At 46.3% G+C, this 13,553-nt stretch overlaps 1 protein-coding gene across 1 annotated transcript in view; it reads left to right on the top strand.

Annotated features, from left to right (window-relative positions):
- The first annotated feature begins 1,926 nt into the window (after nt 1-1,926).
- LOC118965070 (transmembrane protein 233) overlaps nt 1,927-13,553 on the top strand; it is a 28,739-nt gene continuing 17,112 nt past the window's right edge. Inside the window, exon 1 of the mRNA XM_090237294.1 lies at nt 1,927-2,131. Coding sequence (XP_090093420.1) covers nt 1,943-2,131 — 189 coding nt within the window. The 5' untranslated portion in view covers nt 1,927-1,942. The remainder of the gene's footprint in view (nt 2,132-13,553) is intronic.

Here is a 13,553-nt window from a genome sequence, read left to right as displayed (position 1 = left end):
AGCCATTTACAATGGGCAGAGGCACACAAACATCATGGTCCATGACTTGTCCATAATCTCCCAACCTCCAACACCATGGGGCTTGTTTGAGTAGTAAGGCTGAAGCATGCGACTGCTGTTGAAAGTCGAAGAGTGAAGTCAGAGGAGGTACATCTGTATACAGCCAAAAGTGAGACACTGATGTAGTTTTCCAACTGCAAAGCTCAGTGCAACATGGCAGTGTTGCCATTGTTTAAAAAGGCTTTTACTTGTAATGTCAAAATTAACATGTCTCCAACCCCATATCACACACTAAATATGTGCGTAGCCTACATTATACTGTCAATTGGGGAGAGAGAGCCTCAAATATATCCACTGTATACTAGTGAATTGCAGCAAAGTTACTTCCTGTTTCAGTCATGTTTTTGGTCCTATTCGCATGGGTCAAACAAAAACACAAATAGTGCCTCCCACAATGCAGGCGATGGCTGCAAGTTGCCGCTAGAGACGAGCAACTGAAGAAAATTTAAATAGACTGCAGTCAAAACTTCAGGACCTTTTATCACATGGTTGTTGTAAAGTTCATGCAGTCGACATGTATGTCACGCCCTGATCTGTTTCACCTGTCCTTGTGCTTGTCTCCACCCTCCTCCAGGTGTCACCCATCTTCCTCATTATCCCATGGGTACTTATACCTGTGTTTTCTGTCTGTCTGTCTGTGTGAGTTTGTTTTGTTTGTTCAAACCTACCAGTGGTTCCTGGTGCACCCTGTCTTTGCTATAGTCCCTGTTTTCTAGTTTTGACCGAGCCTGCCTGCCCGCCTGTACCTTTGCCTCTACTCTAGATTACCGACCTCTGCCTGACCCGACCCTAAACCCGCCTGCTGTTCCGATGCCTTGCACTCTCTCTAGATTATTGACCCCTGCCTGCTTGACCTGTTTGCCTATCCCTGTTTAAATAATAAACTTTTGTTTCTTCAACACTGTCTGCACCTGGGTCATACCTTCAAACATGATAATGTAGGTACAAGTCAGACAATTTATATCCCCACAGTGCAACACACTGAAAGTTGGTCACCGATTTTAACATAAGTAATCCGATCGAACGCACCCCACGTCTCACTCCTATCCAATATTGTACGTAGGCTGTCATTGTAAAATAAGAATTTGTTCTTAACTGACTTGCCTAGTTAAATAAAGGTTCAATAATAACTATGCTCTTATGAAGTAAATTGCAGTGCATAGAGAATGGTGTTATTTCTATCAGAAAAAAACGCAAATATTTTAATGGCTTTCTTACATTATCCCTAATATTCTGAACTCGTTCTCTCCATATATTCTAGTGAGTGTGGACAACATTCATACTTAAAGGTACGCTGTATTTAAAGGGATGGCTTCAGATAAATGTACTGAAAACCCTATTGAATGAAAATTCCATGAGAAAATCTGTTGCCAGCAAGTGGGAGGGTTTTTCAGCTGTTGAATTACATGTATTCAATGCGTGCAAGGGAACCACGCCTGCAAAGCCCATTGAGCACCTGCACAAGGTAAGTCTGAATACCAACTACTGAGAAGTGTGTAGGAAAGACGTGCGTAAGAAAGGCATAATTAACTAAATTGGAATCGGGCCCTATGTGCATGCCTTAATCTACTTTCTCTTCACTTTTTCTGTCTTGAACTCTGTTCATCTCACTTTCTTCCCTGTCCCTCCCTCTCTCCGTCCTCTAGTGCCCCTCCTTTCTCAGAAGAAGGATAGTATTCACCCCTGAAAGTAATTAGGTCATCTCTCATCTCTGGCTGGAGCCCCTAGTCTGCTTCAGTCTTCTCACACCTAAGACAGTCTTAAGACACTCGTCCCCAGGTAAGGTTTTTCCTCCCATACATTGGCTTACTTTTTTACCTGGCTCCTCTACTTCCTTTCTGTCCATCTCTGACTGACCAGTGTGACCTGTTTAGCCGGTCCAATGTCTCCAGGGACGCCCCAGCCAACAGAGGTGAAGACCAAGCAGCTGCTGGATGTGAGTGCTGACCACTTGGGGGGCAGGGAGGCCCAGGAGATCCCCCCTCTGAAGAACTATGTCTACCTGACCATCCTCACTTGCTTCTGCCCAGCCTGGCCTGTTAACATCGTGGCTCTGGTCTTCTCTGTACTGGTGAGTCTGATCAAGAGTTTGCCTCTACCTCAATGTTGGTCAAGAATAGAGTACACGTCTCATCTTTAGACAGGCATGATGTAAAGAGGATGGATCAATGATATGGATACTGTTAAGGTATTGAGGACTGGTTATTTTGACTGTGTTTAAAAATGTTTGAGAAACACTGATCATTTTATTAGCAGTATATCATGAGTGAAATCTCAGCCATGACAACTCTTCATGGTAATTTTGTGGCACAACAGTTTATTTGAAAGTATACATGCTGTTCTGTGTGATGCACCTGTCTCAGTGCAAGTGTGTCAGTGGTGTATGATCACTGAATGGCTAATGAGTCAGTGTGCCTGTGAAGTTCAGTCTCATGAGTTACAAAAATAGCCTATCCAACTCTTTGAACCCCTGTCAGCGTCACACACGTACACATAATGCTGACGATGTGTGCTCGGCCATGAATGGAGCTGAAGTTCAACTATAGGATAGGATAAATGTCCACGACTGTGTCAAATCCCAGATCCCAGATGTGTTGGAGGGTTAACATTCCGGGAGAGTTTAGACAACCAAAGTAAATGGACACAGCTTTGCACAATACAATGACTATTGTGATTATAGTTTCCCCTCATCAACAGCAGTACTGTGGGGCAGGAAGAGCATACAGTGGCTTGCGAAAGTATTCACCCCCCTTGGCATTTTTCCTATTTTCTTGCCTTATAACCTGGAATTAAAATTGATTTTGGCGGGGGGGGGGGGGGGTTGTATCACTTGATTTAAACAACATATTTTGAAAATACAAAATACTTTTTATTGTGAAACAAACAAGAAATAAGAAAACTTGAGTGTGCATAACTAACAACCGCTGGTGTACAGCAATTTAAGTCATACCACAGATTCTCAATTGGATTGAGGTCTGGGTTTTGACTAGGCCATTCCAAAACGTTTAAATGTTTCCCTTTAAACCACTCGAGTGTTGCTTTAGCATTATGCTTAGGGTCATTGTCTTGCTGGAAGGTGACCCTCCATCCCAGTCTCAAATCTCTGGAAGACTGAAACAGGTTTCACTCAAGAATTTCCCTGTATTTAGCGCCATCCAGCATTCCTTCAATTATGACCATTTTCCCAGGCCCTGCCGATGAAAAACATCCCCACAGCATGATGCTGCCACCACCACTGTGGGGATGGTGTTCTCGGGGTGATGAGAGGTGTTGGGTTTGCTTTTTCCTTGATGGCCAAAAAGCTAAATTTTAGTCTCATCTGACCAGAGTACCTTCTACCATATGTTTGGGGAGTCTCCCATATGCCTTTTGGCGAAAACCAAACGTGTTTGCTTATTTTTCTCTTTAAGCAATGGCTTTTTTCTGGCCACTCTTCTGTAAAGCCCAGCTCTTCGGGGTTATCGTTGGTCTCTTTGTTGCCTCTCTGATTAATGCCCTCCTTGCTTGGTCCGTGAGCTTTGGTGGGCAGCCCTCTCTTGGCAGGTTTGTTGTGGTGCCATAATCTTTCCATTTTTTAATAATGGATTTAATGGTGCTCCGTGGGATGTTCAAAGTTTCGGATATTTTTTTATAACCCAACCCTGATCTGTACTTCTCCACAACTTTGGCCTTGACCTGTTTGGAATGCTCTTTAGTCTTCATGGTGCCGCTTGCTTGGTGGTGCCCCTTGCTTAGTGGTGTTGCAGACTCTGGGGCCGTTCAGAACAGGTGTATATGTACTGAGATCAGATCATGTGACACTTAGATTGCACACAGGTGTACTTCGTTTAACTAATTATGTGACTTCTGAAGGTAATTGGTTGCACTAGATCTTATTTGGGGGATTCTTAGCAAAGGGGTGAATACATATGCACGCACAACTTTTCCGTTTTGTATTTTTTGAAACAGGTTTTTAAATGTTTTCACTTCACCAACTCAGACTATTTTGTGTATGTCCATTGCATGAAATCCAAATAAAAATCTATTTAAATTACAGGTTGTAATGAAACAAAATAGTAAAAACGCCAAGGGGGGTGAATACTTTTGCAAGGCACTGTATGGACTGATTAAGAGTATGTGACATCAATGTATGATTTGTGTGACTGTCTGAGTTAACACACCAGTATTCAGCCCTGAGTGTCCAAATTTGGAGTAAAGCCATATTGTTTTTGAAGTAACAGCAAGGGGGGTTAGGGTGGAGAGGCACACTTCTGGATGGCCTCCATCTGTATCTGATAGGGTTTTGTAGTTTCAGTAGAGCAATCACCACTGTTAACTTTCTCCTTTCCTTTTCATTAACCCCAAAAAGCCTAAGCCGTTGGTGGGGGGTGGGGGGGGGGGGGTTGTTTTAATATGGTCGTAGCATAACATTTTAGGTTCCCTGTAGGTATGAAATTAATATATACACTACATGACCAAAAGTATGTAGACGCCTGCTCGTCAAACATCTTATTCCAAAATCATGGGCATTAATATGGAGTTGGTCCCCCGTTTGCTGCTATAACAGACTCCACTCTTCTGGGAAGGCTTTCCACTAGATGTTGGAACATTGCTGCTGGGACTTGTTTCCATTCAGCCACAAGGGCGTTAGTGAGGTCGTAAACTGTTGTTGGATGATTAGGCCCGGCTCGCAGTTGGCATTCCAATTAATCTCAAAGATGTTAGATGGAGTTGAGGTCAGGGCTCTGTGCAGAGCAGTCAAGTTCTTCCACACCGATCTCAACAAATAATTTCTGTAGACTTCCAGCAATGGCGAAGCTCTAACAAGACCTGTCTGCGTAGCGCCCTTGAACTTTCATAAAATGTTAAGGCATTTTGACATGGTTTACCTGTTCATTAATAGTGAGTTGGAAGTTAAAACATCTCTTTTATCGCCAAAACAAAAGATGCCCAATCTAGCAAAGCCTCAGACGAGGCATGGAAAAGCGTCAACCTCTGACAGCCCTTCTTCAGCCTCGACGGATGCTAGCTTGGAATAAGCACCAGCATGGTTCAGAATGGAGATGGACAAGGGTGTAACAAAAATCCAAGAGACACTTTCTGAACGCCTCAGCAAAATTGATGTGCTGGTCAATAAACTCCTCTAAAACCAGAAAGTCAAAGGGACGAGTGACAAAGCTAGTAAAAGACCATGCTGACCACCAGGCTGCCATCCTGGATGTCCGCTAGGACGTGAATCAAAAGTGCAAGAAGTTGGAAGACGCCATCTCTAAACTCGGGTAGAAATTAGATTCTTACGAACATTTCCAAAAGCGCTCGAATTTGTGATTTCAAGGTTACCCGGAGGCTGTAGAAGGAAACTATTCCCAAAATTCTGGATCTACCCCCTTCAAATTATATTTGTCACATGCGTGGAATACAATAGGTGTAGACCCTACAGTCAAATGCTTACTTACAAGCCCTAACCAAAAATGCAGTTAAAAAATAAATAAAAATACCTTGAAAATGTAAGATAAATAAGAATAAGAAATAAATAATAAACCAATAATTAAAGAGCAGCAGTAAAATAACAATAGCGAGGCTATACACAGGGGGTACCGGTACAGAGTCAATGTGTGGGGGCACTGGTATCGAGGTAATTGAGGTAATATGTACATGTCGGTAGAGTTATTAAAGTGACCATGCATATATATTAACAGAGAGTAGCAGCCATGTAAAATGGGGGGGCATGAAAATAGTCTGGGTAGCCATTTCATTAGATGTTCAGGAGTCTTATGAACATGGAGATGATAAAGCAGGAATGTTGCTGGCTTGGCAGATAAGGCGAGAGGAAGCTGGTAGAGATATTAGCTCTATTAGGCTAACAAATAATGCAGTTGTTCAGGGTCCTGAGGTAATTAATCTAGTCTTTAGGGGAGTTTTATGAAACACTGTACAAGTCTGAAGGGGATGCCCCTGCCACAATACATAAGTTTTTGAACAAACTCAATTTACAAGCTATAACTGATAAGGACAGAGAGTACTATGAGAAAGAGAATACATTTGAGGGAATTAGGGAACCCATTTTCAACATTGCTGGGGGAAAATCACCAAGGTTAGACGAATTCCCTATTGAATTCTAAAGATCATTTTTACCCAAACGAATCAAGCCTCTTTGAGATATGTTTAATTATGCCATAGAGACAGAAAAGCTCCCAGACACACTTGAATAAGCACTGACCACAGTTTTGTTCAAACCTGGGAAAGATCCTCTGCTTTGTGGGTCGCATAGACCAATAACTTAGTTGAACACTTCACATAAGATTCTTGCAAAACTCATAGCTCTTAGACTAGATAAGGTTCTTCCTGACTTGGTTGATATGGACCAAACTGTTACGGTGAGTGAATGAGGACCCAAAAGCGAACTAACTTAAACAGAGCTTCTTTAATAACCAAACATAGGTAGGCTCAGATAGACCGGCAGATTCCGACAGGACAGGACAAGGTTACAGCAAACATGACGATAGTCTGGCTCAGGCATGAAACACAACAAACAAGAATCCGACAAGGACAGGAACAAAAACAGAGAGAGATATAGGGGACTAATCAGAGGGAAAAGGGGAACAGGTGGGAGAAGGGGTGACGAGGTAGTCAAGAGGAGACAAGGAACAAAAGCGGGGGAGAAAAGGTAACCTAATACGACCAGCAGAGGGAGACAGGGTGAAAGGAAAGGACAGAAAGACAACATGACAATACATGACAGTACCCCCCCACTCACCGAGCGCCTCCTGGCGCACTCGAGGAGGAAACCTGGCGGCAACGGAGGAAATCCTCGATCAGCGCACGGTCCAGCACGTCCCGAGAGGGAACCCAACTCCTCTCCTCAGGACCGTACCCCTCCCAATCAACGAGGTACTGGTGACCGCGGCCCCGAGGACGCATGTCCAAAATCCTGCGGACCCTGTAGATGGGTGCGCCCTCGACAAGGATGGGGGGGGGGGGGGGGGGGAGACGAGCGGGGGCGCGAAGAACGGGCTTAATACAGGAGACATGGAAGACCGGGTGGACGCGACGAAGGTATCGCGGAAGAAGAAGTCGAACTGCGACAGGATTAATGACCCGAGAAATACGGAACGGACCAATGAACCGCGGGGTCAACTTGCGAGAAGCCGTCTTAAGGGGAAGGTTCTGAGTGGAGAGCCAAACTCTCTGACCGCGACAATATCTAGGACTCTTAGTTCTACGCTTATTAGCAGCCCTCACAGTCTGCGTCCTATAACGGCAAAGTGCAGACCTGACCCTCTTCCAGGTGCGCTCGCAACGTTGGACAAAAGCCTGAGCGGAGGGGACGCTGGACTCGGCGAACTGAGATGAGAACAGCGGAGGCTGGTACCCGAGGCTACTCTGAAAAGGAGATAGCCCGGTCGCAGACGAAGGAAGCGAGTTGTGGGCGTATTCTGCCCAGGGGAGCTGTTCTGACCAAGACGCAGGGTTGCGAAAAGAAAGACTGCGTAAGATGCGACCAATAGTCTGATTGGCCCGTTCTGCTTGACCGTTAGACTGGGGGTGAAAGCCGGAAGAGAGACTGACGGAAGCCCCAATCAAACGGCAAAACTCCCTCCAAAATTGAGACGTGAATTGCGGACCTCTGTCCGAAACGACGTCTGACGGAAGGCCATGAATTCTGAAAACATTCTCGATGATGATTTGTGCCGTCTCTTTAGCAGAAGGAAGCTTAGCAAGGGGAATGAAATGAGCCGCCTTAGAGAACCTATCGACAACCGTAAGAATAACAGTCTTCCCCGCTGACGAAGGCAGTCCGGTGACAAAATCTAAGGCGATGTGAGACCACGGTCGAGAGGGAATGGGAAGCGGCCTGAGACGGCCGGCAGGAGGGGAGTTACCGGACTTAGTCTGCGCGCAGACCGAACAAGCAGCCACGAAACGACGCGTGTCATGCTCCCGGGTGGGCCACCAAAAACGCTGGCGAATGGAAGCAAGCGTACCCCGAACGCCAGGGTGGCCGGCTAACTTGGCAGAGTGAGCCCACTGAAGAACGGCCAGACGAGTAGGAACGGGAACGAAAAGAAGGTTCCTAGGACAAGCGCGCGGCGACGGAGTGTGAGTGAGCGCTTGCTTTACCTGCCTCTCAATTCCCCAGACAGTCAACCCGACAACACGCCCCTCAGGGAGAATCCCCTTGGGGTCAGTGGAGGCTACTGAAGAACTGAAGAGACGAGATAAAGCATCAGGCTTGGTGTTCTTAGAGCCCGGACGATAAGAAATCACGAACTCGAAACGAGCGAAAAACAGCGCCCAACGCGCCTGACGCGCATTAAGTCGTTTGGCAGAACGGATGTACTCAAGGTTCCTATGGTCAGTCCAAACGACAAAAGGAACGGTCGCCCCCTCCAACCACTGTCGCCATTCGCCTAGGGCTAACCGGATGGCGAGCAGTTCGCGGTTTCCCACATCATAGTTACGTTCCGACGGCGACAGGCGATGAGAAAAATACGCGCATGGGTGGACCTTGTCGTCAGAGAGGGAGCGCTGAGAAAGAATGGCTCCCACGCCCACCTCTGACGCGTCAACCTCGACAACGAACTGTCTAGAGACGTCAGGTGTAACAAGGATAGGAGCGGATGTAAAACGATTCTTGAGGAGATCAAAAGCTCCCTGGGCGGAAACGGACCACTTAAAGCACGTCTTGACAGAAGTAAGGGCTGTGAGAGGAGCTGCCACCTGACCGAAATTACGGATGAAACGACGATAGAAGTTCGCGAAGCCGAGAAAGCGCTGCAGCTCGACGCGTGACTTAGGGGCGGGCCAATCAATGACAGCTTGGACCTTAGCGGGATCCATCTTAATGCCTTCAGCGGAAATAACAGAACCGAGAAATGTGACGGAGGAGGCATGAAAAGTGCACTTCTCAGCCTTCACAAAAAGACAATTCTCTAAAAGGCGCTGGAGGACACGTCGAACGTGCTGAAGATGAATCTGGAGTGACGGTGAAAAAATCAGGATATCGTCAAGGTAAACGAAAACAAAGATGTTCAGCATGTCTCTCAGGACATCATTGACTAATGCCTGAAAGACAGCTGGAGCGTTAGCGAGGCCGAAAGGAAGAACCCGGTATTCAAAGTGCCCTAACGGAGTGTTAAACGCCGTCTTCCACTCGTCCCCCTCCCTGATGCGCACGAGATGGTAAGCGTTACGAAGGTCCAACTTAGTGAAAAACCTGGCTCCCTGCAGGATCTCGAAGGCTGAAGACATAAGAGGAAGCGGATAACGATTCTTAACTGTTATGTCATTCAGCCCTCGATAATCTATGCAGGGGCGCAGAGACCCGTCCTTCTTCTTGACAAAAAAAAACCCCGCTCCGGCGGGAGAGGAGGAGGGGACTATGGTACCGGCGTCAAGAGCTACAGACAAATAATCCTCGAGAGCCTTACGTTCGGGAGCCGACAGAGAGTATAGTCTACCCCGGGGGGGAGTGGTTCCCGGAAGGAGATCAATACTACAATCATACGACCGGTGTGGAGGAAGAGAGGTGGCCCTGGACCGACTGAACACCGTGCGCAGATCGTGATATTCCTCCGGCACCCCTGTCAAATCACCAGGCTCCTCCTGTGAAGAAGAGACAGAGGAAACAGGAGGGATAGCAGACATTAAACATTTCACATGACAAGAGACGTTCCAGGAGAGGATAGAATTACTAGACCAATTAATGGAAGGATTATGACAAACTAGCCAGGGATGGCCCAAAACAACAGGTGTAAAAGGTGAACGAAAAATCAAAAAAGAAATGGTTTCGCTATGATTACCAGAAACAGTGAGGGTTAAAGGTAGCGTCTCACGCTGAATCCTGGGGAGAGGACTACCATCCAGGGCGAACAAGGCCGTGGACTCCCTTAACTGTCTGAGAGGAATGTCATGTTCCCGAGCCCAGGTCTCGTCCATAAAACAGCCCTCCGCCCCAGAGTCTATTAAGGCACTGCAGGAAGCTGACGAACCGGTCCAGCGTAGATGGACCGACAAGGTAGTGCAGGATCTTGAAGGAGAGACAGGAGTAGTAGCGCTCACCAGTAGCCCTCCGCTTACTGATGAGCTCTGGCTTTTACTGGACATGAAGTGACAAAATGACCAGCAGAACCGCAATAGAGACAGAGGCGGTTGGTGATTCTCCGTTCCCTCTCCTTAGTCGAGATGCGGATACCTCCCAGCTGCATAGGCTCAGCTCCCGAGCCGGCAGAGGAAGATGGTAGTGATGCGGAGAGGGGGGCAACGGAGAACGCGAGCTCCTTTCCACGAGCTCGGTGACGAAGATCAACCCGTCGCTCAATGCGAATAGCGAGTTCAATCAGGGAATCCACGCTGGAAGGGACCTCCCGGGAGAGAATCTCATCCTTTACCTCTGCGCGGAGACCCTCCAGAAAACGAGCGAGCAAAGCCGGCTCGTTCCAGCCACTGGAGGCAGCAAGAGTGCGAAACTCAATAGAGTAGTCTGTTATGGATCGATTACCTTGACATAGGGAAGACAGGGCCCTGGAAGCCTCCTCCCCAAAAACAGATCGATCAAAAACCCGTATCATCTCCTCCTTAAAGTCCTGATACTGGTTAGTACACTCAGCCCTTGCCTCCCAGATTGCCGTGCCCCACTCACGAGCCCGTCCAATAAGGAGAGATATGACGTAGGCGACACGAACAGTGCTCCTGGAGTAAGTGTTGGGCTGGAGAGAAAACACAATATCACACTGGGTGAGGAACGAGCGGCATTCAGTGGGCTCCCCAGAGTAACACGGCGGGTTATTGATTCTGGGCTCCGGAGATTCGAAAGCCCTGGAAGTGGCCGGTGGATCGAGGCGGAGATGGTGAACCTGTTCTGTGAGGTTGGAGACTTGGGTGGCCAGGGTCTCAACGGCATGTCGAGCAGCAGACAATTCCTGCTCGTGTCTGCCTAGCATCGCTCCCTGGATCTCGACGGCTGAGTGGAGAGGATCCGAAGTCGCTGGGTCCATTCTTGGTCGGATTCTTCTGTTACGGTGAGTGAATGAGGACCCAAAAGCGAACTAACTTAAACAGAGCTTCTTTAATAACCAAACATAGGTAGGCTCAGATAGACCGGCAGATTCCGACAGGACAGGACAAGGTTACAGCAAACATGACGATAGTCTGGCTCAGGCATGAAACACAACAAACAAGAATCCGACAAGGACAGGAACAAAAACAGAGAGAGATATAGGGGACTAATCAGAGGGAAAAGGGGAACAGGTGGGAGAAGGGGTGACGAGGTAGTCAAGAGGAGACAAGGAACAGCTGGGGGAAAGCGGGGGAGAAAAGGTAACCTAATACGACCAGCAGAGGGAGACAGGGTGAAAGGAAAGGACAGAAAGACAACATGACAATACATGACACAAACAAGCTTTGTCAGAAACCGCTCATCTCCTGATAATATCAGAAGATTATTTAATATTATGCATTATGTAGAGAATGACCAAGAACCTGTACTGGCAGCTTCATTAGGTGCGGAAAAAGCTTTCGACCACATAAAATGGACCTAACTGTTTGAAGTTTTACAGAGGATGAATATTGGACCTAAGTACAGTGCATTGCGAAAGTATTCGGCCCCCTTGAACTTTGCAACCTTTTGCCACATTTCAGGCTTCAAACATAAAGATATAAAACTGTATTTTTTTGTGAAGAATCAACAACAAGTGGGACACAATCATGAAGTGGAACGACATTTATTGGATATTTCAAACTTTTTTAACAAATCAAAAACTGAAAAATTGGGCGTGCAAAATTATTCAGCCCCCTTAAGTTAATACTTTGTAGCGCCACCTTTTGCTGCGATTACAGCTGTAAGTCGCTTGGGGTATGTCTCTATCAGTTTTGCACATCGAGAGACTGACATTTTTTCCCATTCCTCCTTGCAAAACAGCTCGAGCTCAGTGAGGTTGGATGGAGAGCATTTGTGAACAGCAGTTTTCAGTTCTTTCCACAGATTCTCGATTGGATTCAGGTCTGGACTTTGACTTGGCCATTCTAACACCTGGATATGTTTATTTTTGAACCATTCCATTGTAGATTTTGCTTTATGTTTTGGATCATTGTCTTGTTGGAAGACAAATCTCCGTCCCAGTCTCAGGTCTTTTGCAGACTCCATCAGGTTTTCTTCCAGAATGGTCCTGTATTTGGCTCCATCCATCTTCCCATCAATTTTAACCATCTTCCCTGTCCCTGCTGAAGAAAAGCAGGCCCAAACCATGATGCTGCCACCACCATGTTTGACAGTGGGGATGGTGTGTTCAGCTGTGTTGCTTTTACGCCAAACATAACGTTTTGCATTGTTGCCAAAAAGTTCAATTTTGGTTTCATCTGACCAGAGCACCTTCTTCCACATGTTTGGTGTGTCTCCCATGTGGCTTGTGGCAAACTTTAAACAACACTTTTTATGGATATCTTTAAGAAATGGCTTTCTTCTTGCCACTCTTCCATAAAGGCCAGATTTGTACAATTTGTACAATATACAACTGATTGTTGTCCTATGGACAGAGTCTCCCACCCAGATCTCTGCAGTTCATCCAGAGTGATCATGGGCCTCTTGGCTGCATCTCTGATCAGTCTTCTCCTTGTATGAGCTGAAAGTTTAGAGGGACGGCCAGGTCTTGGTAGATTTGCAGTGGTCTGATACTCCTTCCATTTCAATATTATCGCTTGCACAGTGCTCCTTGGGATGTTTAAAGCTTGGGAAATATTTTTGTATCCAAATCCGGCTTTAAACTTCTTCACAACAGTATCTCGGACCTGCCTGGTGTGTTCCTTGTTCTTCATGATGCTCTCTGCGCTTTTAACGGACCTCTGAGACTATCACAGTGCAGGTGCATTTATACGGAGACTTGGTGGATTGTATTTATCATCATTAGTCATTTAGGTCAACATTGGATCATTCAGAGATCCTCACTGAACTTCTGGAAAGAGTTTGCTGCACTGAAAGTAAAGGGGCTGAATAATTTTGCACGCCCAATTTTTCAGTTTTTGATTTGTTAAAAAAAGTTTGAAATATCCAATAAATGTCGTTCCACTACATGATTGTGTCCCACTTGTTGTTGATTCTTCACAAAAAAATACAGTTTTATATCTTTATGTTTGAAGCCTGAAATGTGGCAAAAGGTCGCAAAGTTCAAGGGGGCCGAATACTTTCGCAAGGCACTGTATGTAGGTCTGATTAGATTACTGTGCAAATGTCCGGTAGCTCAGATCCTGACTAATGGAAACATTTCCTCACAGTTCTCTCTATCACGTGGCACAAGACAGGGTTGTCCCGCTAGTCCTCTCCTTTTTTCTTTGGCTATAGAGCCACTGGCAGAAGCTTTTAGATCTCATCCATCCATCCATGGTGTTCGTATAGGTGGGCGTGAACATCTGGTCTCGCTATATGCTGATACATTTTGCTTTACCTCACTAAACCAGAAATTTCACTCTAGTTGACATCCTGAAAGAATATGGGACCTTTGCAGGGTATAAAATGAACC

The sequence above is a fragment of the Oncorhynchus mykiss genome, chromosome 6 (assembly GCF_057628025.1).
Source record: "Oncorhynchus mykiss isolate SJ-2025 chromosome 6, ASM5762802v1, whole genome shotgun sequence".
Lineage (NCBI taxonomy): Eukaryota > Metazoa > Chordata > Actinopteri > Salmoniformes > Salmonidae > Oncorhynchus > Oncorhynchus mykiss.
This window is presented reverse-complemented; position numbering and strand designations above follow the sequence as displayed.